This window comes from Zalophus californianus, chromosome 4, assembly GCF_009762305.2.
Source record: "Zalophus californianus isolate mZalCal1 chromosome 4, mZalCal1.pri.v2, whole genome shotgun sequence".
NCBI classification, from domain to species: Eukaryota; Metazoa; Chordata; class Mammalia; order Carnivora; family Otariidae; genus Zalophus; species Zalophus californianus.
In genome coordinates, this window is record NC_045598.1 from 146,494,575 (window position 1) to 146,520,756 (window position 26,182).

The 26,182-nt window shown below is 37.4% G+C and overlaps 1 protein-coding gene and 1 long non-coding RNA gene across 2 annotated transcripts in view; one reads left to right on the top strand and one right to left on the bottom strand.

The window, feature by feature from the left end:
* LOC113934970 overlaps positions 1 to 13,310 on the top strand; it is a 235,949-nt gene extending 222,639 nt beyond the window's left edge. Inside the window, exon 9 of the long non-coding RNA XR_003523845.2 lies at positions 12,588 to 13,310. This is a non-coding gene — a long non-coding RNA (uncharacterized LOC113934970). The remainder of the gene's footprint in view (positions 1 to 12,587) is intronic.
* Positions 1,989 to 26,182, bottom strand: TMEM64 (transmembrane protein 64). The gene is made up of 3 exons (XM_027616627.2): positions 25,204 to 26,182; positions 9,833 to 9,988; positions 1,989 to 4,908 (listed from the first exon to the last, which is right to left on the bottom strand). Exons 1-3 carry the CDS (start codon positions 25,999 to 26,001, stop codon positions 4,717 to 4,719), a joined length of 1,146 nt encoding a protein of 381 aa, XP_027472428.1. The 5' UTR covers positions 26,002 to 26,182; the 3' UTR covers positions 1,989 to 4,716.

The window sequence follows — 26,182 nt, forward strand, 5'->3', positions numbered from 1 at the left end:
GAGCCGAAGGCAGTCTATAGTGAATAAATAAAATCTTAAAAAAAAAAAAAACCCATACCACTCTAATTGTATACCTACCGTAAAAATTTTGTAATTTTCAAATTATTCTTTTTTGGTTCAGTGCATAGTCTACTCATTCTCTTCTATTTCACTTCTCTGCATATTTTGTGATTTTTAAGCCTTTCAGTCAGCAGATTGCCCTACAGAGTATTAGTCATTTTAAAGACAGTATTATCAGTAATTATTGTTTAGATAATCAAGTTTGTTGAAACAAGGCAAAATAACTTACCATACATACATACACTATTTTAATACCACTGTGCATTTAATGCTATCCCTAAAAATGTTCAATACTGACCTCCTAATACAGTATACTACTACTACGTCTTCCCCACAATGAGTGCTGGCAGGCACCCTGAACCAAAGAGGGCATGGCAGAGAGTACTGTGCCATCTTGGGTAATGAACACTCGCACTGGCAGACACACTTATCCAGTCAGTGCTCCACTGTACCTCTCCAGTTGAAAGCAGTCTGTAACATGGGGCATCCCCCCTTTGGCCAAGTTTATGTTCTAGCAAGCGATTTTGATCAAAAATGGCCAAAAAAGACGTACATGACAGTGTGCTAACTGCTACAAACAAACAAGGACAAGTATTATTTTAGGTGCGGAGATGAAAGTGTTATGACAGCAGAGTATGCCTTCAAGGCAACAGTCAATGGAAGGAGGGTACAGATCCATATGAAATCATTTTGGTTAAAGTCTTTCAACATTATGAAGGCATCGTAAACATTACTGCAGCCTGGGACAAATGACTAAAGATTTTTTGACAGGCAGGTGGCATTTCGTGATTTAGGGATATTAGAAAAAAAAAAAAATCAAAGAGCAAGTGGCAACGTTAAGACATCAGAATCATTTCTCCAGAGGGCCTCTGCTATAACTGTAACCATAATCATCACCCTCTTCTAGGGTCAGTCACCACCATTCCATCTTAGAAGCATGTCCTCCCTTCCTCCTAAATTGCTCCCTCCCATGTCACATGTCTCTATAGCCATCAAATTATAGAGGGAAAGAAAGAGAAGAAAGAAGGAAAACAAAATATCACCTTTTATTTTCTCAGGCACACAAGTGATCTGGGATATCAATTATCAAGAGATTTTACTGATTCACCCTTCAAATTATCTATTTTAAATCTTCAGCTACCGTAGAAAATAGTTTGCAGCAATCACTTAGCAATTCCAAAGTACCAAGTTATAATTTAGTTGTGAAATAGTTCATGTTCAATATGCAAAGTTATTAGAACTCCTGAGTTTCAAATATCCTGCGGAACAGGTAATTCCTCCCCCTTCTTTAAAGGCTTTTAAACTTAAAGAGATGTCCTTTAAAAAAAAAAATCCTAACTAGCTTATTATAACAGAAATCTCAGCAACGTCCAATCTAAACACCAGATAGTTTAATTTTGACCATTGTTCTGATAAGTGAGTGGCCTCGGAAACAAATTCCATCACTGAAGTCATCAACCTCGGTCAGTATGACTGTTCCTGAGGTCCTCCTAAACCTTTCTTTTTCTCTGTGAACCCCACTTGATTTTGAATAGCATGGATTTACCATGCATCTAAGGATGGACCTGGATCACCTTGGCACATACCTAGCCTCTTTCTCAAGCATTCTAAAGCTAGTCCCACAAATACTGACATAAGTAAGCCATAGCACCTTCCCCAAAAACAGTCCAAATCAGCATTGCACGTTAACACACACAGAAAGGCTGGGACATGCCGGTGGCTAGAGCACTGAGCTCAGTTACAGCAAGGATGTAAGTAAGAGTAACTACTGAACTTAGCCTCTCAAGGAAGGAAATGGTTTATAGTCAAATGTTTGACCCTATCAAAGGAAAGTCATCTTAGGTTTGCAGTTAGTTACAAAGTACATTAAACAAGAGTATGGCTGGCTCTGAACAAATCCACACACTTTTGAACACAAACTCAAAACACACATTCTAATGACAGAGATTTGGTTCTATTATTTTCATAAACCAAAGAATACAGATTTCAAGTTATTTCACAAATCAGATGATCAAATGAAAATGGATGTGAAAGCACTTAGTAAATTATTATGTACACATTTTTAAAAAGATGTGCTGTTTAAAGATAATTTACATGACCAAATTTGGCGAAGAGTAAACAAATCATTAACAATAAACCAAAAAACTATGGAAAACTAAGGGAAAGGCCCAAAGAATTAAAAATAGAACATATCTTTCAATCAAATTGAGAAATTAGGTATGTTGTATACTTTTTAAAATGTTCATAAAGCAACTTTATACTGCAGTTTGAAAAATCAAAACATTTTCTTTTAAAATACACACTCTAGAACTGGAGGCATCATTTGGGCAACGTACAAGGATCCTGTTAAATTTGTTGCTGCCATAAATCTGGGATGCAGGGTTAAAGATGGAGTGAATAAGGCATGGCAATGCTTCATACAATTTATAGAGAGCACATCTAAAACCCAGTAACCAAATTCAGCTATCAAACAGCATGAATATAATGGATTGTTGTTTACTTGGAGGCCAAAAATAAAGCAGCAAAGGAAAATTGCAGCTTTGGATTAGTATTTTAGAAATAGTAAATCCATACTATTTTAAGTAAAAAATGGATTTTATTATATAAAATTATGATTGGCAGAATACAGAAAAATTATTTCTCTTCTACCTTTACATATTTATTTTAAGTATGAAGCAAAATGCAACAACTGGAAGAACTCATTACAAACTACTAAAAGGTATTCATTTGGTGAAATTATTCAAGTTACAAAATGCTAAGTAAATAAATGCACTTCAAAATACATGAAGTGTAATGTAAGTCTGCAAGTAGTGATCTTAAATGATTGCTTTAACAAAAACTTACCAACAAACAAGAAGCACAAGAAAAATATTGTCAAGTTAGAAAAGAATAAATCAAGCATATTGTTCATTGGGATTATTAAACTAAAATTATTTTAAAAATAAAAACAAGTAATTAGGATTAAAAAAAGAATAAGAATATTCTAGTACTATATATTTTTTTCTACCAGTGAAAGAAAGAAGGATTTGGAGTCCAATTAAGTACTGTAGACCCAGGTGCCTCTTGGATCATTTGCACTGAGGTCTTGGTATGGAAATCAATAAATGAACTTCTCTGTTACCCAAAGGTGAGAAAACTTAAACATGATGAAGGAAAGGAAATCAATTATAACTGCAATAGGGGAAAAAAAACTTATGCATTAAAATCAAATGCAATGTGTCTATAGCATCAGACTAGAATAACCTGCTCCCAAAGAATTCTTTTGCACTTTAGTAAAAAGGCAAATGGGAGGTCTCTGATAAGATGGAATATTCATAGCCAAAAAAGAGATACCAACCAGAAAATTTGCATTCATATTTATAATCCGGGTTGTAAAAAAACTAGTCATCAAGTTCACAATTAAACCATTTTAAAAACATAAGGTGATAAATGGGTAATACATGTCGTATGAATAATATGCCAAATTATTGTATGCTATATCCCTAAGTGCTATTAATAAATACACTCAATTCATGCTACAAGAGAAAGAATTGAGACTTAATTTCACATTTCAGAATTCCTGAGTCTTATCAGAGAAAAACAAGTACCAAAAAACAAAATAAACCTACCTTATAGTAGGGCAAATAATACAAATTCGGGCATTAAGTTAACATTATATTTATAGTTTTAAAGCTGAAGACTATGGGGACATATATATGTAATTCAGTGGACTTATAAACATGATTTTAAAGCTTGGTTTTTTTTTAAAGGCTATTTGATTGAACAAGGCCACCTGAGTGACATCGTCAATGATGGTAAGTCCATCATTTTAAAGGAATAGATCTTTATCTCAAAGCCTAATGATGAATATAAAAAGAAAAGAAGTTTATTTTACTAAAACTTTTTAGTAAGACTGCAACGGGACAGCCCTTTGATGAAAGATCTAACGAGAGTAAAGCCAATGTAATGGAATTAGAACATGGGTTCTAATTTGAGCCACCGCCCATTAAATAATTTCCCTTTTGCTTTGCATATTCCACAGTGAAAATAAAAAGGTATCTTAAGAGCACTTCAGTCCCACAATGTAGGATTTAAGCTTGTGTGAAAAGGTGTAAATGGCCCTGCAATGATGCTTGCAAAAATACATTCAACTGAAAGTTAATGTCTATTTTCTAACTAGTAAGGAAAAGGGAAGCAAAGTGGTCCCACTTAAAACAAAAAACAACAAAAAAAAACTACCTTTTCTGAAAAGGACACAGAACATCTAAATAATATCATACATTTAAAATTACATACTTTTACTCATCATTATAAGTAGGAAAGATGCTTACAACTATTCATGGACTTTATAAATAAAGACACTAAGCAGAAAAATATTTGGGTTATTTCTCTGTTCATAAGTACCCAGAAAGAAAACAATTACAAAACACTAAAGTGCAGACCTATGGGCCACTGTGGGCATAATAAATGATAAAGAGGTGCAGCCCAAATTTGCAACTACATTTACAATTACATATCCAGAAAATGATTCTTCCTTTAAAAAAATTGTGCAATTTAAAAACTAGTCAGTTTTGTTTGTGCCGTAATACAATTAGAACTTGTCTCTGCCCGCTGGTAAGGTGACCACTAGACCTTGGACAGCACACTAGCTCTTGACAATCGTACATTTCATTAGAGTCACACAATATTGATTCCACCTCCAGAAAATGTTAGGGTCCTCTTGTTGTAGAATGAAGAGCCACTGGTATTTGGTTGATTGCCTTTAACCAGAGAGGTTTTCAGTTCCATTTCACAAGCTACAATAGCTGCATTCAATTCCACTTGAGCTCGATGAACTACATAAAACATGAGGCCTATACTTATAATAATCTGTGAATAAAAATAAAACACTACAGTTAACAATATTTTACACAGGGGAAAAAAAAGGGAGAAATAAACCCAATAAATATTTGGCTTAGAAATGTTTCAAATAGGATGCTTCTCAAATACGGTCAGGTAACAATTTTAAATAGGTTATACAGAGTTGCCATTCATTCTTTCCTTGGTGCATCTATTGAGATTAGAGGGCTAAAATCTTTAAGTCACCAATGTAGGATATCAGGTTAACACAAGGCAAGCAGACATCCCTTTTAGTCCATACAAATGATGTTTCCTTGATACAAGTTAAACCTGTCTCTTTGTACCAAAAAGCTTCCTTCAAGGAATAAAAAAAAAAAGTCTACAATAGAGGTCTGCTAACTAAATCTTATTAATGTAATTAATGTAATATCACATCTTTGCATGACTATAAATGTCCATAGGTATTCCTAAGTCCACTCACAGAGAAGCACTACCATTTGCAAATGAACTACCTGGTGCAGCCAAAATTCAAAATATTAAGAACCACTTTAAAAAAATGAAATGCCAATAAACTTCAAAAGAAATTCACAAGAGACCATGAACAAATTGTGCTTAGGGAAAAACAAAAACAAAGGAAAACATGGTGATCGAGAAATAAATGCCCATCAGAGGGATACTAGAAAAAGCACTGACATGAAAGTCAGGTGCTAGTCTTGGTTTAGTCACTCAACTAGTGATGTGACTTCACATCACTATGTGGGCTTCTGCCTCTGTCCGATAAGAAGCTGTGGTACCTCTTTATGTGTTAATGTGCTTTAACATTCTATATATAGTTCATCAGAATGTCTAGGCAGTACATATCTTCTAAATGGTATTTATTCCAAACTTCATTTGTAAATCAGTTCTTCAGAGTTTGGAGCAAATGTTCTCAGTGCCACAAGGTTAGAACAGGTGATGTTTAATGTCCCAGTAAGTTTCAAAGGCTGCTCTATCCATAGTGACCCTAAAATATAACACTGTTTCAATTAAGCCTACCCATAATTTTAGCAGTTTTGTGGGAAAAGTATTCTGAATACAAGCATTGAGGGTAGTGGGGGAAGGGCAGAGGCAGACATGCTGGGGGTGGGTTAGAGAGGGGAATTTGGAACATGTGCAAGGGGGGAACTAGTAAGTGGGTATTCATTACTCCATAGAATTCTGAGCAAATTAGGTATTTTAAAGGTGGGCCTTCAAATCTTGTGTTCAATCTCTAACGTGTGAGCTCTCTTAAAAAAAAAAAACAAAAAAAAAAACAAGATCTACTTACTGAAAACCCTAAGTCTGATACTTATGAGTGTTATGATGACACCATGTGAAGACATAGAAAGCACCTTAGAACTAAGTTGGAAAGGGTGTGGATGAGGTGCTAAACTCTGCCTCAGACATGTTGAATTTGAGGTGCCTAACAGAGATCCAAAGCAGTGCAGGGAACAGCTCCAAAGCTATGGCAAGAAGGCTGGGCTCAAGATGTGTATGAGGGAGTCCTTACACAAAGAAACAGAATAGCAGTCACCACAATAACAGGATTTGCTAACAAGAAAAGTTTTCAGAGTAAGAACAGAAAGCTTAGGCTAGAATATCATGAGGAACACCAATTTTCAGGTGAAAAGAGGAAGACAAACTGATTAATGAACCAGGCAAGTAGAAAAAACAATCAAAATAGCTAAGGGAAGAAAGTGTTTTAAAAAAGCATGGTGAACAGAATGCTAGGTTGCTAAGAGATCAAGCCAGATGAAAACTGGAAAATGCATCTGATTTCAACAAAGTTAACAATGACAGCCATAGAAAGCTGGCTTAGATCTAGCAGAAAAACTTTTTCAGGTTCCCAGTGAGAGTAAACTGGCTATTTCTTTACCTGGGATTTTCCCCAGATGCCCTTCTAGACCCAGGACCTGGCAATTTGTACTAATTCTTTTCCCAACACACCACCTTAGTGAAAATGTAAAATAAAAAAACCCAAAAACCAAAAACCTGTTTTAGAAAGCTTCCCCATTAAAATGAAAGAATGAAACACAGTAAAAGGACAAGCCTTCTACAGAAAGGCATCTCTTCCCCTGTCACAATGGAGAGCAAGCTGAGAGCATGAGCAGAACACAGAGACATTAGTGGATTTCTTAGATGGAAACTGAGGGGTTTCCCATTTGAAGGCTTCTGATTTTTCTGTTAAGCAAAAGAGTAATCTGTTGAGACTGAAGAGGAAAGTGGGGATAGGAATCAAATTGTGAGGAGTTGAGATAGGTTTGCAATAGTCATTGAAGAAACGGGGGAGTGGGAAGACAAAGGAAACAGTTGGGCTACGGGGCAATGTTGAGAAACCAGCAGAAGGTTTGCAACTATGAATTAAATATTACCAATCTGGCTGTATGACTTCCCAAAAACAACAGGTGCAAAGCGTATCAAAACTTGGACTCATCCAGGGTTTCGGCTGGTGGGTACACAGGAAAACACAGGGCACGGAAAAGAGTAACTGAATTGCGTAGTCCACACAATCTAAGTTGGATTTTTGTACAAGAAATAGTTGTGCCTTCCTCTGAACATCTATGTTGTATTGCTTTAATTTTATTTAGGTGGCTATAAAGCTCAGAGGCAAATCTGTGGCTTATTTCTAGCAAAATATGAGAAACCTCATGAATACACTTACTCTACTAACTTTCACCGAAGCTTCATCCTTTTTCCCTATGAACTTCCCCTTTCAAGATGACTTCTTTCCCCTCTTGTTTTAAACAATTCTCCTGTATATCTTTTATAAGCTAAATTAAATCCTTTCTGAAATATACTAAGCTATAAGTAACATCAATAAATAAAACTGAGGCATAAATATGCCTTTATTTTTTTTGTTGTGGTGGTTATTGTTGTTTTCATAAATGTCCGGGTTAAGAACTATTTGCCCTTTTCCCCCCCTGTCTTGTATGCTAAGCCTAAATTTGTCAGCTCAAACAAAGGGGTAAGAAATCTCTGGATAAAAAGAAGACCCTATATGTTTAGAAGCACTACTGACAAATACATGGACTATTCTGTTCTATTATAACTCTACCAATTATAGTTGAATGATTTACTAAGATGCACAGAAATAGAAAGTATCAAAAAGAGTGAAAATCTTATGAGACCTACTAATAATGACAAATTCTAATTGCTCAAACATAATATAAAGGGGGAGAAAGATATTTCAAATGGATTATTCATTTTCAGGAAACTAGAAAAACATAAAACATACTTAAGTTTATGCTAAAAAAATTTGAGAATGCAGTGTATGTTAGAATCTTATAGTACCTTAAGGTAATTATAAACATAAATCATGTACATATAATGCATAAAAAGCTTAATGTGATTAACATACTACATTAATAAAAATAAACCAACTTTAATAAAAACTCTAAACCTAGATTCAGATTCCTTAAAAAAATATATATATACATAATGTGTGTGTATATATATAATTCTGTAGAAAAAAAGTAAAAAAAAAGATTCCCTGAATGTCAAAAATATTACAAAATTTTTCTTAAAGCAAGCCATTTAATTGATAAGCCTTAATTATAGTTCAATATAAATATTCCTGGGCTTACTCTGTTTATTGAACTTGTACTACATAAGCACAGCAAAAATCAACTCTGGCTTTATTTATCATAGTATTTTTAATACAATATAGTACCTTAAAAATTGAGAATAATGCTAACAACTAAATTTCTAATATGGTATCATATATTTAATAACAATATAAATTAAAACTAACAAGTTGAGGGGTCAGTAAGATGTTGGCCATCTCAGTGTTGTATGCTCAGTAAACTATGGTCCTAGTTATGAGCATAGTTCACAGAGCCAACTGCCTTGGTTCATATCGTGGTTCTACCCCTTGCAGCTGTGACTTTAGACAAATTACCCTCCACTGGTGTGCTGATAAACTAGCTCTCGGAGATGAGAGGTAAGAATCTTGATTTGGAGCACCTGACATTTTCCATTGTATAAATACTCCTGCAATGATCAGTTTCTAGTTACCACTGCTGATGTCACTGAACACAAGAGATGGGAAGAGATGTATATACAACTGGCTGGAGATAATAAAAGTACATACCTCCTAGCCCTTTGGTAGGGATTAAATGAGCCTAAATATATGTCATATAAAGATCTCAATAAAAGTTATTATCAGCATCTTACTAAATCATCAAAAATTACGGTGATTTTATATTTTGGTAAATCTCAGGAAGGACATGTAGCACAACCAAAGAAATGAATTTTTTTAACTCTTCCTGTTGCAACTTAAAGGAACTGAATAAATATGCCTAGAGGGCAGGATTTTTCTCTCTTATCAACCTTTTATATGTAATTGTATGTACCCTAACCTATATTACAATTTGCATGGCGACAGCAATCAATTATGAAAATCTTATTTAAATTTGTAATGGAATACTTCAGGTGCTTTTTATAAAGCAATACTTTCTAAAAAAAAATATTTTGTTCTACATAAAACTGTACTGGAAAAAATTACTTTACATTGCCAGTATAATACTCTTAAAAATACCAACTGGAGAGTTTAATAATTAGAAGATAAAGTAAGATGAAAACCCAACTCTACCAATTCTCACTAAATTTGTCTTCAGAAACATAGTATTAACAACACTTCACAAAAACTCAAAATAGAGTAATGATTTTGAAAATCACTGCAAAAAGAACCTTAGTCATTCCCTTTTTTGTTTTAAGAGAATTTTCAGTATCAATTCAGTTTTATAAACTTCCATATATCCACACAATTAAAATGTAAATGTCAAAATATGAAGTATAATCGAAAGAACAAGGTAAGATATAAAAAGGAAAAAATCCTCCTAAATTATTTTCAATGAAATCTGTTAGGTTTAAATCAGTAATGCCATAGAAAAAGACAATTAAAAAAAAAAAAGACAACCCTTGGCCTTAAACTCACCTGTAAACAAAAAACAAAATATCCACTAACACTCTGTTCTGCAATGACATCTTCCATTGTCCGCAGGGTGGTACCCAAGTAAGAATTCAGAAGCTGGGTAGGAAGCAGTCCAACTGAAGATGCCATCAGATAGTTGGGTAAGGAGAGATCAGTAATCTAGAAGAGCAGATTAAAGGAACTGATTCATTATCAAGTAAAATTTCAATTTTACATAAAACTGTGTGTAGAAGTCTTCTTAGTGGTTTTTCCTTGGGAGTAGAGGGAGCTGAAACACTTTACAAAGCTTTCCAATTTTTAAAAATGATTATGAAGGGAATACATGCACAATGTAGATTTAGAATTAATTGAGTGTAAAGAAAAATTTTAATATTCTATGATTCTACCACTGAAAGATAACATTCGTGACTATCTTTTTTTCTTCGATGTAAATAAAATGTGCACACACAGATCACTTTGTAAAAACAGTTTTTTAAGTCTTCCTCATGTCATTAAACTTCATAAGCATACTTCAGTGGCAGCCCTTACTGGGCTTTGAAGCCAGATAACCCTATAATGGCATGCCAGTGCTGAGAATTCAATGAACTACTCTGTCTCTGAGCATCAGTTTTTTCATCTGTAAAATGAGAGTAACAACCAACCTTACATGATTGTTGTCAGGATCAGAAATATTTGTACAATATGTAGCAAATGAATAGCACATGACTGATAGTCAAAAAAGGTAGACATTATCGTTATTATGCAATTATTATTATTTTTTCATTATTATGCAATTATACTACCACTGTGCGGATGTAGCTCAATTTAACTATTCTTCCGCTATGGAATATTTAAATTGCTTACGTGTTTCTTTGTGTATATGTGATTATTTATTTATATTTTTGCTATTATAAATTAAAAAAAAAAAACTGATGAAAACCATTGTATATTAACCTGTGTAAGGGTTAAATATTCCAACAAAACTCATACCCTGGTATTCATGTCCTTATGTGATCTTTTCCCCCAGAATGTGATTTGGACCTGGTGCTTACTCCTAGCAAACAGACTCCAGAAGTGAGGAGATGTTACCTTCAGTATTAGGTTACAAAAAGAACAGAACTCCATCTCTCCCTACAGCAGGCAAGCCCTGTTGTTGAAGTAGCTCTACAGAGAGGGTCATGTGGCAAGGAACTCATGTCTTCAGCCTACAGCTAGCAAAGACCCGAGGCCCCATGAGTGAGCCTGGAGGCAGATTCTCCCCCAGTCATGCCTTAACTATATAGTCTGGCCACCACTTGATTGCAGGGCTGTGAGAGAACCTGAGTCAGAGGCACTTGTCTATGCTGCACAGGAATTCCCATCCCACAGAAACTGTGAGATAATAAAGGCTTATTTTTAAGTCACTCAGTTTTGGAGTGTTACACAAGGAAGAAATGACTAATACAATATGTATCTCCATTATTTTAGGATAGATCACTAGGAGCAGAATCATTGGATCCAATAGTAAAGTCTGTTTTCCCAAAAAGTTCACACTGATTTATGTATCTATCAATAAATAATGCATGAGTGTGTCTATTTCATCATACTCTTACCAACTTTAGGTATTAAATTTCAATCTTTCCTAGTCTGATGGAGTAAAGATGGTATTTCATGACTGTTTATCCTATATATTTTGATTTATATTGATATTAGTATTAAATGTACATTTTCCTATTTGCATTTCTTTATGGCTTTCCTTGTTCATATTTGCCCATTTTTATTGGAATGTTAAATTTTTTTATTTATTCCTAAGAGCTCTTTATATAGTAAGGGCAACCTTTGTCTTATTACATTTGGCAAATATTTTCCTCTAAAGTGGCCCTTATCTTTTATGTTTTGACATACAAATGTTTCAAAATGTTTACATAATCAAACATTATCGATCCTTGCCTCTGATTTTTCCTTCTCTTTTTTCTTTAGCTTTAGGCCTTTTTAGATTCTTTCTTTTTTTTAACCTATATTTCTTTTCTGATTCTATTTTCCTTTTTAACATTTACCACTTATTTCTTCTGAAATTTAATTAAAGGTGAGGATATGAGCCTTATTTCTCCTTCCCCAGTAGCCAATTTTCCTAGCACTACACTTATTGAATAATCAATAACTTCTATGATTTGTGATGTTTACTTTGTTACAAATGAAGTAATTATATATAAAAGGTCTATTTGGGGCTCTAATACTGTCCACTGACATCTTAAATCTTGTATTGAAACCAAATTGTTGCAAAGACTATCAGTTAATATCTGACAAAGAATTCCCTATCCTGCAAACCCTTTCATTACTCTTCTTTTTAAAACTGCCATAACTATTCATACCTATTCATTTTACAAAGAAGTTTTAGGATCATTTTATATTGGGACTAAGTTAAATTTATAAATTAATCTGGATAGAACTGAAATCCCCACAATATTCAATATTCTTATCCAGAAATGTTTCTATAATTATTCAAAATCTTTACATCTCTTATTGAAGTTTGATGGTTTTATTTATATTATATATTTCTTATTCATGTACCTTTAAGCATTTGTGTTTTTGTTGTTGCTAGCGCTATTAATTTTGAGAACAACTTTTCTATATCCACATCTAGGTTTACTAGTATGTAAGAAAGTTACTGGCCACTTTACTAAACTTTTTTTTGCTAATGTTAAGATCTGGTATTTTAAAAGAGTACTCTAACTACAATCTAATCTAATAATCACATAAGTCATATTTTCAATAAAGCTACATTCATCTCTATTCACAGATGATTAACTGGAGATTCACCACTGCTGGTTTGGAAAGAATACTACAGTGACTGGTTAACAATTTAACGAAACATTACTGACTCCAGGCTGCCCATGCAAGATGTTCTGGTAGGTGCCTGCAAGAGAGAGAAAGTAAGATACAACTCCTACCATAAAGGATTTACACACTGACAAAGACACATCGACAACCTCAAAAATAAACAGTAAAGGGTTCTTGAGAAGGACTATGTGTAGAGCATTAAAGAGTAACCAGGAATTAATATTAGCTGCAGGAATAGGGGCCAAAAGGCAACCATGTGGGGAAAAAAGGCATCTGAAATGGACTGTTAAAGCTAAATACGGGTTTGGCAAGCAGAGAGAGGTGGGATGGGGAAGCTACAGTGTTCTAAGAAGAGACTGAACACGACAACGTGGCACAGAATGTACAGGATGTATCTGTGAGGTTGGCAGTGGGGTTTGGATTGTTTACAGAGCACATGCAAGGGAATCCTATACAGGACAAGTACTTAAGAGTGATACTTGTTAGGGGCCTGGGGAGAAAAGGGAAATGAGTCTGTACCCAGTAGAAAAGCACTGGAGGGTCTAGTCAAGGAATGCGATGAATGAGAGGGAGAAAGACTCCTCTGTCAGTTTAGGGTACTTACAGCAACAGAGATAGTCAAATGTATAAAATGAGTACATATGACAAAAAATGAATCATAGAAATTATTTTAGTGCAATAATAAAACATTACAGATTTTGAAAGTTGTCTTTAAAGTAAATATTCAGTTCCAAAATGTCAGAATGCAAAGCTTCAGTCCATAGTCTTTAAATGTAATGAAGTTTCTCCAAGTAAAAGATAAAATTGACATTCAGATGTGAAATCAGTAATATCCAAATGGCGATGTTAAGGACAGATCTCATAAATGTGAAATAACTCTACAACTCAACTCTTTAACAAGACCTTTGTCCAGGGCAGAAATCAAATATCACCAAACCTTTTTATGACAAAACCTCATCCTAGGGAAAAAGCAAGTGTTATTGTTTATATATATACGTCCTTTCTGAAAAGCTGTATATCAAAAGAAAGTAAAAAGCTAATTTTGGCTCATTGTGCTAAACACTTCCATTGGAGTGTCAAATAATTTAACCAGTACAGCAACACAATCACATACAATCACATACACACACATTTTTCAGCTATTACTAACTTAAGATAAACAGGTTCCGAATTATTCCAATCCAGCACTTCCAATATGCTAAGATCCCATTCAGAATCTGCATCTAGCTCCATTCTTTGAAAAACATAATAAATTTAGAATACCTGTTCCCACAAAGACCTATCCAGGCTTCTCTCCCCAATAAGTTCTCACCCACCAACTTCTTAAAAATCTGTCTGCTTGTCCTACTTGCAGAAAGACATTAAATGTGAGCCTAGAATATTCTCATTGGAGTTCCTGCCTACAACATCCTGGGATCTTGGCTCAAGATGGTTTTCCTACTCCAAAGAACTAGAAATCTCAACCTAGGACGTCATTGTTGTCCTGTTGCTTAGTCTCTGTGATCATAAATACTCGAGTAAGAGTTTCAGGGATGGCTGAGTGTTGACTGCCATCCTCCCACGCTTTTTAATATTCTAGAAGCGCTGTAGAAGCATATACATTCTTATTCCCAGAGGTACTGTTCTTTCCTTGGAGATGGAATTCATTTCTCTGGGCCAGTATGGGTTAATGCAGAACATGACCTTACACCAAATTGATCCTGAAAACAAAGAGCCCATCTGAGGGGGGGGGGGGGAGGGAAGAAGAAGAAAAAGGGAAAAATAAAAAGAAATGCTTAACTGAAGAGCAAGAGTTGACTTATCTTTGAGGCTGACAGTAAGAGAACCTCTACCTTCAGATGGATCACTCAGATGCTCCCAGAACCCGGGGCCTGCTGTCCTCTCAGGCACAAATAAATACAGCTCCCCAGGCAAACCCTCCACTTCCTCCAATAGTTTCCAGCTATTTATACAATGGCTTTACCGACTTTAATTTAATCCACTAAGAAACTACATAATTTTCACACAGAATATCTTGACATAGATCTAATGAAGACTATAAAGGGGATCTGTGTTCAGAAGAACTCACATTTTATCCACAGTTCTGTGAATCTAATATAAGTTTCAGCAAATTACATTTTCCTGAATTTTCTTGGTTTATACAATAAGGATGCTGTTTTGTTGACAAAGTTGCAATTCAGGTAAATTCCAATTAAAAACATATTTAATAATATTATATAGAAAAAAAATCACAAATCCCCAAATTAATTTTTAAGAAAGGAATGGCCAAAGGAAATAAAAATGAGTAGTTTGATCCTTTCATCTAATTACTGTTTATTGATAAACTGTGTGTTTTATTTTGTGTGTGTGTGTGTGTATATATCCTCAAAATACTATCAAAATATTTGAGGATATATATATAATCAAAATACTATCGATACTTTAGAAACAGTTGCAGATGGCAACTGACCCTTGAACACCATGGGTTTGAACCATGCAGGTCCACTTATACATGGACTTCTTCCAGTAAAGACAGTACACTCCTGTAAATATATTTCTCTTATGATTTTAATGGCATTTTCTTTTCTCTAGCTTACTTTATTATAAGAAAACAGTAGATAATATGTTATTTGTATATAATAACATACAAAATAGCTGTGAATAGACTCCTTACACTATCAGTAAGGCTTCTGTTCAACACTAGGCTATCAGTAGTTAAGTTTTTGGGGAGTAATTTTTGACTGAGCAGGGGCTGGTGGGGGGTCGGTACCCCAACCCCTCATTGTTCTGAGGGTCAACTATAGTTTTCACTTCCAGAAATATAAAAATTTCAAAACCAGTATAAGACAAAACATTAACTGTCCATTCCCCCTTCCCTTCCCTCCCCAAAATTCCTCTGCCCGTGTCCCCAATCTGTTTCCTTAACTAGACACCTCAGAAGTCAGTCACACAGCTCATTCCTCCCTCATTCCCACGTCTACTCATCTGTCTTGTCAATTCCACTTTCTAAATACCTAAGAAACCTACCTACTGTCTGCTCTACTCCTATTCAATCTCTCCTCTCTAGTCTGGACACGGACAGAGAGGAGACCCACCCACACTCACCACCTATGCTAAATCCTGCAGAAATCTTTTAAAAATCTAGATCTAATCCTGCTTTAACTCTTTCCTACAGGGATCAGAATATGGTTCAGGTTCACTTCCACAGGCGATGTACTTCACGACCCAGACTCTGATTATCTCATGCTTCATGTCACATTATGTTCTAGGCACATCAAAATTCTTTTGTTCTTAGAATACTCCCTTTGCTCTCTTTTCCTTCTGGGCCTTTGCACAACGTTCCCTCTGGCAAGGAAACTCACAACCTTCCTCCCACTCCTCTTACTTGGGCAAAAGTCCTAAAACTGTCCTAAACTACTCAGTCATAGACGTCTCTAACAAACCTTCCCTGAGCTCCCTGGTCTGCATTAGGAACAGCTTTCAAAATCTCTGATGGGACACTAGACCATCCCCATCCCCTTCACGCTAGAGAGTTAACTAAAAATTTCACCATCTGTTTGCCCTTCACCTCTTCCCCAGACTAGAAATTCTGTGAAGGAAAGGACCTGTCTTGTTCTTCATTGTGTCTCTAGTCTTGACCATATGCCTACTATATATTAGGTGCTAAATACATGTTCATTGGATGTCGACGATATCAACATCAAAATTGTTTATAAATGTGGAGACCTATAATAATTGCCAGTTTATAAATAGGTGAGGACACAAAGTCCACTTGTAATCAGTTGCTTAGAAAAAGAACACCTCCCCCCACCCCCAGAAGGAAATAATGTTATAAATGGAAATTATCAGCAAAATTTATGCCATACTATACCTAGAATGTTATTTCTCCACTAGACTGCAAGCACCTTAAGGGATCTGGGATGAACTCTGCCTGTTCACGGCTATAACTCTAGCATCTAGAACAGCAGTGGGCACAGATTAGGTACCTACCAGTCACTTATTAAGTGAATATTGAATGAATACTAAAAGCATTTCCAGTAATCTCTGAGGTCAACCTAATGTCAAGGTTGAGACCCTCTGGTTAAGCAGCAACTATGAAAGTAATCGGAAAAGTCTTGCTACTGGAAAGAAAAGACAAGGCAGAGGCTCAGAGAGACCCACTCCAACAGCTTGTACAGGCTTCTACAGACAAAGACAGTTAGGTCAATAAGTCTACCTACAAAGCAGAGGCCATCTTCATATATACAGACCTTTTTGTTAGTTCAGTGTACCTAAATTAGGAACTGCTCTTAGTGATTAATATTTTAGGGGTCACTGATCCATTTGAGAATCTGATTAATACACACACACACACACACACACACACACACACACACACGATTAATATTTTAGGGGTCACTGATCCATTTGAGAATCTGATTAATACACACACACACACACACACACATACACACACACACTAAACCTTTTCCCCAGAAAAAAAAATACACACACACTTTACTGCATATATTTTCTGGAACATAAATTAAAAAGATCTTATTTGTAGAGTTGAAAAACTATAGGCTTATTATTTTTACTCACCCAACAAAAATTTATCAAATGCCTTCTATACATAAGACCCAGCTGTCAGCAGGGATAAAGACACAAAGAGAGAAAACCATAGTTGACTGTGTCCATTTTAAGTCATTCTGTACCATTCTTAATGACCGAAATGTTCATTACAACCAGTAAAAGGTCACAAGAATCCTTAATAACATTTACTCACAATGTTATATAAGGAAAGCACAAGCATTCATTAATGCAGACTACAAAAATAAACACTAAAATGTTAATGATTGTTTTCTTCTTTGTACTTAACTATACTTTTCAATTTTTACAATGAACACTGCTGAAACTGTTGAAATAAGTTTTAATAAAACCCATCTGCTTTTAAAGACATTTTTTTAAATCTAGATAAGGGACAATAAGACATACTGTATGTGTTACTAAGATACAATAGGCTAGAGATACTGATTTGTGAATTTTAAGCCCACAGATGAGGCTTTAAAAACCACAGAAACTAATGAGATAACTGAAGGGGCACAAAGAGGGGTAAACAGTTTCGAAGAAGTAATGGCCAGTTGGATTCAGTGTTACTGTGAGGCCTAAGGGTGTGGGCTGAGATGGCATCACATTTGTTAACTTGGCCATCATATCTGATTCTTCAGAGATGGACTCCAAGGTCCTTCAAAACACACACTGAGCTCTGTCTTCCTATTCCCTCCAAACCGTACCCAGCAGACGTTACTAGTGAGAAGAAAGGATCATCAGATACGCTGGTACAGTGACAAGTACCATGATCCATTACCTATACCTGCATCTACGGTTGTATCTATAGTACAGAATAAGAATTTAGGATGAGAAAACATTTTTATAAAACTTACCATCACCAAACTGTTAAAATAAAGGGGGATGTTAAATTGTTGCTCAGAATATCTGCCTTCTTAACAGCAAACTATGAGACCTTGTTTAATATCTCCCCTTAGAAATAAGAAGTTTGGGGGCCAGATCATTAAATGACTTCACCAAAGTCACACTGGAGCTGAGACAGAACTATAGGTCCCCAAAGAGTCCGTGAGGCTAAGACTTTACCATAATTGTGATCTTACAATCACTAGCCTGTCAAAAACTTTAATTGTAAAATAAATTTCAGTTCAACTGTGAACTAAATTACTAAAAACAACTTTTCTTTTTCTTGATTATTCAGCGCAAACCTGAGGAAAATTCATTAGTTATATATATATATATTTTTTAAAGATTTTATTTATTTATTTGACAGAGAGAGACAGCGAGAGCAGGAACACAAGCAGGGGGAGTGGGAGAGGGAGAAGCAGGCTTCCCGCCAAGCAGGGAGCCCGACGTGGGACTCGATCCCAGGACCCTGGGATCATGACCTGAGCCGAAGGCAGACACTTAACGACTGAGCCACCCAGGCGCCCTCATTAGTTATATTTGCTTCAAGTTCGTCTTTAATCTTTTGCTGTCATTTAGTTAGTATACAGTTTCACGGCTCCCTGCCCCTCCCAAAACCAACAGAAAATCTTTCTGTTGCTGTTTTTAATCTATTATGGGCTCATAAAAATAACAAAATTAATTAACAGTTTGCTGACACATAATTCTTTAAAATGGTTCCACTGAGAAGTGAGCCAGGGTGATGGGGTCAGGTCTTGCACTTTTAAATTTACTCATTTCTATTTTGTTTGCATTCTACTCACAGTAGCCACATATTTATTGCTTTTGTTTTCAAAAAGACAATTTTGTTAAATACAAAGGTAAGTAAGATATACAGGAGAGCTTAGGGGCCTCTTCCTACAGTTGCAGAGGTTCAGGCTTAATTGCTATTTTATTAGAGTCACTGATGAAGTTCTAATGCAAACTTTTTCTATAAAGTGCCAGGCAAGAAATATTTTAGGCTTTGCAGGCGTTGGGGTCTCTGCTGCAACTCTGCCAGTTTAGCTTAAAATGAGCTATAACCAGTATAAACATGAATGAAGATGGCTGTAGTCCAGTAACACTATTTACAGCCACTGAAATTTGTAACTCTCATGTGCACAAAATATTATTCTTCTTTTGACATTTTTTCTAATTATTTAAAAATGAAAAACAAAATAAAACTTTTGGTTTGTACGCCATACAAAATCAGATGGTGGACCCAACCAGGGACCACAGTTTGTGACCCCTGCTCTAAAGTCCTGGGATAATTCGACTATATAGAATCTTGCCCAGAGCCTGACGCATGGGAGGTCCTCCTTAAGATGTATTCAATGCACCACAGGGCAAGTGCTCTGCAACTGGAACCAGGCAATCTCTGAGAAATTCAGCTCTTCTTGGACCAAGAATAGAACCTTGGGTAAGTTCATGACTACCATTTACTAATTACTTTGCCACTTTGTGCCTCAGTTGCCTTAGTGGTAAGATGAAGCTTAGGGTTGATATGAGTGTCAAACAAGTAATGTGTGCATGTTAGAAGAACAATGCCTGGCACTTAGTAAGTGTAATACAAATATTTGTTAAGTTACAAAAGAAAAAAAAATCTCTGAGTTTTGATGTTCTCTCTTTGGAATGCAGAGGATGGAGAGAAGGAAATGGTAAATAATAGGCAAATTATATATCTTATCACATCTTGTAGCAGGTATCACTAAACACATTTTACAACAGAAAGTATGGCTCAAAAGAGTAACTATAACTCAACAAGCCACAGTAAATGTCAGGACCAGGTCTGATTTCAAGTGACACCTGTCCTCTATAGAACTCTGCCTCTTAGTCATGGATAGCTCCTCAAAGACCTGCTGTGATGATTACAGGGTATCATATATGTAAATATGCTCTGCAAACTGCAAAGTGCTATATAACATATGAGTAAGAGAATCTTTCATGCTATGCTTCATGCTTTTATTTTAGGCCTCAAAGATTAAATGATGATGGAAACAAAATTTCCCATGAGGAACTATTTAAGAAAAGGAACCTACCAGATCTTTGACTTTTTAAGTTTTTCCACGACCAAAGTAAAAAGAGAGAATGATTTTTAGGATCTCCCCTCTGGAAGCAGCAAGTACCATTATGGATTCTGTTACCCATACCAACCATCACATAATACTTTTTGGATTAAAACGGACATTTCACAGAAGGTAACTTTAAACTACAGAAAGTCCAGATGTCTCCAAAGGGGCATCTTAGAGCAGACCTTATGAGACTACTCTAATGCGCCCTCAATACAGGACGGGATGTTATTCTTGTGAATGTTTTTGGTTTCTAACTTTACAGACAAGTTTCTTTTAGGAAAAGGAAAGGAAAAAGGGAAACCTGAAGTTTCAAAGCTACAGACAAGATTTGCTGTTTGAATCAGAAATATCATGTCTACCTCCTAGAATGCTGAGAATTAAAGAAGTTAACACATCAAAGAGCATTTAGTAATTGAGGAATGGCAAGAGGGTACAGAGGTATGTATGCTGTGAGGGTTTGGAATTTATCCCGAGGGGATGAGAAAACCCATTTGAGAGTTTCCTGCAGGGGAGTAACAAGATCAGATTTGCATTTTAGAGAGATCTTTCTGGAGAGAGAAAAAAACTGGAAATCCTTGGCTCAGAGGCAAGAGACCAGGTGGAAGGCTGAGATGCCTGAACCAAAGTAATGGCAGCAGGTCAAACAGAAGTGTTCAGGAGGCAGAATCCATAGGATTTGGCTGATGATTAGTTGTAGGGGATGAGAGAGAGGAGGTAATCAAGTGAGAGTCATGAAGACTGCTACCAAACACCCAGTTCTAGCTCCTTCCTGGCACCTGCATGACTCTTTTGAAGTTACCGCTGGCCAGGTAACTTGTTCAGGCCAGTAAAAAGTGAGGTGATTTCCAGATGAAAGCTTTAAAAACCAGTGTGCAATTCACCATGTCACAGTAACCAAGTGAACGATGGTGGCTCTGTCAGCCTGAATCCCAGGGTAAAAGTGACCTAAAGCAAAGATTCCCTGACCCTTCCCCAAGCCAAGCGGAACCTGAAGCTGTGTCAACAAGTAAGCAAACCTCTACTTTTTAACTCATTGAGATTTAGGGGTTTTTACTACAGCATAATTTAACCTGTCCTGACCAGAGCTCTAAGAAATGCCCATCCTAGACATGTGTCCAGATGAGAACAATACTTAGAGGGGCACCTGGGTGGCTCAGTCGTTAAGCGTCTGCCTTCGGCTCAGGTCATGATCCCAGAGTCCTGGGATCAAGCCCCGCATCGGGCTCCCTGCTCCGCAGGAAGCCTGCTTCTCCCTCTCCCACTCCCCCTGCTTGTTTTCCCTCTCTCGCTGTGTCTTTTTCTGTCAAATAAATAAATAAATAAATAATCTTAAAAAAAAAAGAACAATACTTAGAAACACAAACAAACTATAAGTCTATAAATCTGTCTTCATAGGCAGTAATAACTACAGGTACAAGATTACATCAAAAATGGGGGAAAGGGGACCTTTAACTATTTCCCAGCAAAAAAATAGGTGCATTTTTCTTAAAAAGGAAAAAATTTTAAATATGTACTTGGGAAATTATATTTCTTATGATCTAATAATTGAGACTATAAAGTTTATGTACTTTTTTCTTATTTCAACAGTTTCAAAAACGTAGAGTGTCAGTTTGCTTATCCCTTTTCGGCACACATGGAAAAAGCAAAGAAATGTGGTTAATAATAGACACAAAGCAAAGGAGAGCCCCTTTTCTTCTTCTATATATTAACCTTTACAATCATCTCCTGCATCTAAAATGTAAATACCACTACCTGCACCACTAATAATTGCTAACAATGACTGAGAATTGACTATGTGCCAGGCAATACTTAAAGCCTTCCCTAGACTAACTTATTTAACCCTCATAACTCAGCATGGGCTAATCAAGGACTACTTCTAAAGCCTATGCCTCTCAGGACCACTATACCTCACTTCCTTTTTAAGGTAAGCTCAGATCAATTTCTTTAATCATGGGCATTAAAAAAAATGAGTTTTCTTAATGGAATAGAGAAGGGGGGATCTTTTAAAAGACAGGAAGGGAAGAAAAAAACAAGAGAAATATGCGGGGAAAGTGAGCAGCTGTGGGCAGTCAGAGGGGTATGGGGGTAGAGAGGGTGGAGGTAGAATGAAGTTCTAGAAGACAAAAGAGAAAGACTAAAACAAAAATCAGCTTTCTTTTCACCCACATACCCTGGGTGAATTCAGTAAACTGTTTTCGTTGAAAGAGCTAATAAGCAGATAGTTAAAAATAAAAAAAATAAAAAAATGTAACAGACTATGTTCACTGGCTCTACAACCCACCCTGCTTATGATTATGATTACAAATTACAGTATGACACACCTTATCAGCCCAGCCTGGTTTCAAACCTCAGCTCCCGACTCAGTAGGTGAGTGACCCTAAAAAAGTCCCTGGAGGGCTAAGCCTCTGTTTCGGCTTTCCGAAATTTCCTCGGTAAAATTATGCTAATAATATCTCTTTCAAGAGACCATTTTCCTTTTTTTTTTTTTTCCTTCTGTGCTCTTGACCCCACAGCACCAACTTAAGAGTTGCCTCTTGTCAAGTGTGGTTTCAACTACATAATTACCTTAAATTATTTCCAAGCACAAAGTATAAATTTTTATTCATGTATTTAATATGTTAAAAAACATTTTAAAAAGCTGTCCTTTTATTTTAAAGATTTTATTCACTTATTTTAGAGAGAGAGGAGGGGAAGAGGGTGAGGGAGAGAGAATCAAGCAGACTCCCTGCTGAGTGCGGAATAGGACATGGGGCTCAAGCCCAGGACCCTGAGATCTGGACCTGAGCCAAAACCAAGAATTGAACACTTAACTGACTGAGCCACCCAGGCACTCCAAAACTGTCTTATTTTTAGTTAATAAATATATAATGAATCCTCATTATATACCCCGGACTCCAGTAGCTACTAAATATACAAATATACAAGGAAGCCATGGGTTGAGACCCTATCATAAAACCATAGTGAATAGTTTTACTTTACCAATTATTTAGTGCCCAGGTGACCTTGGGTAATAACAATAGTAATGGTGAAAAAAAGAACGTGTTTGTTAAGCCAGAATCTACAGCACGTATTTATCTTATGTTAACTGTCTCAATAATTCTATAAAGTAGGTACCACTTCTTTCCCCATTTTGCAAATAAGGAACTGACCACAGAGAAGATAAGCAACTTGACAAAGGTCAACAGATTCTATGCAGACAGTAGGACCCCAGAGCACTAGTCCTGTGCTCCAAACTGTTAAACAAATCTACACTATATGCAGAAATACATTATGCAGGGCTGGCTTAAAGATTAGAAATAATATTTGCAAAGAGCTCAGGGTAGTAAGCACACAGTAGGTGAACAAGAAAAGGCACAAGGATACAAGCTATACTGGAGAACAAAGCCAACTAAACAGAAGGAAACTATTCAGGCCCTTAGTCCCAACCCTCTTCCAAAGTCTTAGAACACTTGATCTATTTTACCCAAGGCTGGGTCAAAGTTCATGTTTATACTTAATACTACAGGCTGTTGTAAAAGGGAAAAATTTAAGGCAAAAAAAATATCAAACCACCATAAACACCAAACTTTCTCTCTACAAAAAAACCTTTATCTATTTCCATGCCTCCATGAGCCTCATTCTAGTCGTTGCTGCTGTTGATTAGAATCAACATGAGATCCACAAAAGACATTTAAAAAGAAGGGAAAAAAAAATCTTAATTTTATCACAAAAACGGTAGGTTGGGTAGAATTTTTTTTTTTTTTTTAAGATAAACTGCTAGTTTATTCAAATTGTTTAACCCGGTGGTTATAGTTTGTTAAAGTTATACATTGGTTTGAAAGCAATTTGTGGTGATAAAAATTATTCAAACTAATGAACTGGGAGATATTTGGGCTTTAAAACAATACCACACTCCTAAAAATACCAATTTTTATCTTTTAAGAGGCAGTGGTTGGAATTATTCTTAATTTAAAACAAAATGAGAGCGTTCCTAGGGACTAACAATAATTTATTTTTGAAACAATACAATGTATCGGAATCACTAACATAAAATACATCTATCCCTATGGTTTTGAATGCTGTATCTCTTTATTTCCATACCACAGTTTTATTTAAGTCAAGCTGAAGGGTTGAGTTCCTGGAAATCACTATATGAACTCTTTGTGGTTTACAATCATTGAATTTGGGGAACTCAGTAATCTAGTTCAATCCCTTCACTTTAGAAAAGAGGAAAGCAAGGACACATAGGGTTAATGACGCGGTCCAAAGTCAGGAAGTTTGCAAAGACAGGATTCCTTTCTTCCAGGCAGATGGTCTCCTCACTAGAGGTATTTCTATTCCTCAGTCAGTTGCACTGAACTAGAGAAAACTTTAGGATAAGCAGAACATATGAATACAAGCAAAAAAGAGTGCAAAGATGTGTATAAAGAAAAATATATGCTCACTAGGCAGAAGGTTATCTGTCCCATTTTGTTTTATCCCTTCCCCAGTGATTTCAAAATGCAGTTCCTCCAAAGAAAAATAAACAGGAGGATCTCCCCCTCTGCATCGTATTAAAGCAAATTATTTAATGAAGAAAAGGCCTATTACAAGTTTTAGGAGACTATAATATGGAGTCTGAAGCTACTCCCTCCACTGTTTACCCAAACACTTCCTTCAGCCTCGTGTCCTTAAAAAGTTGAGTCAAAACCCTGGATGCATTTTTGCAGGCCAGGGAGAAAGCTAGGAATGTGAAGCCTTCACTCCCTGTTGCCAAAGCTGCTACAGAAATAAGATGACAAATGTTTTAAAATTGACATTTTCATTCATCTCCCCTCCAAGTTAAAAGGACTTTTCATTTTTAATCATACTCATATGCCAAAAAAGAGTTCTTTCTCTACCAGGTCTGAGGCCCCGACTTAGATGTGTTTTATTTGTATGAGATTTCTCAGCGTGCGACGCAAAGTGATTCCAACTCCCGTTGTCAATGTCACTTCTCTGCCGGCATTTATCTGATGAAGCGCCCTCCCAGGACCGTCAGAAGACCGCTGGAAAACAGTCTTGGAAAGGGATGGGGGGCAGCGGGACACCACTTACCGAGAACACTGCATTCTGAAGCCCAAAAGGTATGGGGGTCAGTCTGGCCAGCGCCACCACTTTCAGGCCGCTTCCTCCCTCCACGACGCGAATAACGGCGCTCAGCTTCTCGCTGCTCTGGATCCTGGCGGCCACCCAGGCAGTGAGCAGCCGCTTGCAGACCACATGCGCGATGAAGGTGCCGATGAGGACGCCCACCACCATCAGTCCCATGCCCAGCACGAAGCCGTACAGGTAGCCGGCGGCCACGTTGAGCACGATATAGCCCCAGCCGCAGGGGAACGAAACCACGATGAAGCCCACGACGAACAGCAAGACCCCCAGCAGCGAGTCGAGGCTCTCCACCCAGAGCAGGAGGTGCTGCAGGTAGCGGCGGACCAGGGCCAGGGAAGCGAAGCACAGCGCGGCCAGCACGCACACCAGCACGAGGCTCCGGCACCAACAGGTGCTGCCGAGGCAGCAGCAGCGCCAGTTTCTCACCTCCGCCACGCCGACCACCACGCCGCCGCCGCTGCCGCTCCCGGGGCCGCCCGCCAAGGCCCCGCCCGGCGCCGGCAGCTCCGAGGCCGCTGGCGGACCGTGGCGCTCCAGATAGGCGCCGAGCAGGGCGCCCGAGGCAGCCGCAGCCGCCGCCGCCGCGCTCGCCCCGCCCCCGCGGGGGAGGCGATCGGCCGCGTCGTCCCCGCCCGCTGCCCGCGGCAGGGCCCAGCTGGCCGGCAGCTCGGTTCGGCCCTGGAGGGCGGCGTGCTGCAGGAGCCGAGGTAGTGCCTGGAGAAGGCTCCCGCTGGGGCTCCACATGCCTCGGCCGGCGCGGGCCCTCAGCCGGCCAGCCCCTCCGCCGCGGCGCCTATCAGGCAGCGGCCCTTCATGGCTCCCCGTACGCCCTGCCTGGACTCCCTGCGTCTGCTCGGGGGACAGGAGAGGGCCCGGGGTAAGGGCAAGGTCTCAGCGGCGGAGGGACGGGTCCGACCGAGAGTGA

Bases quoted from the DNA above. Each gene is read 5' to 3' on its own strand.
- TMEM64 (XM_027616627.2), bottom strand. From the start codon at position 26,001: ATGTGGAGCCCCAGCGGGAGCCTTCTCCAGGCACTACCTCGGCTCCTG. The intron at 9,989-25,203 runs GTAAGTGGTGTC...CTGCTCTTCTAG, and splicing joins TTCAGAATGCAGTGTTCTCG to ATTACTGATCTCTCCTTACC. The intron at 4,909-9,832 runs GTGAGTTTAAGG...TTTTATTCACAG, and splicing joins ATTTTGTTTTTTGTTTACAG to ATTATTATAAGTATAGGCCT.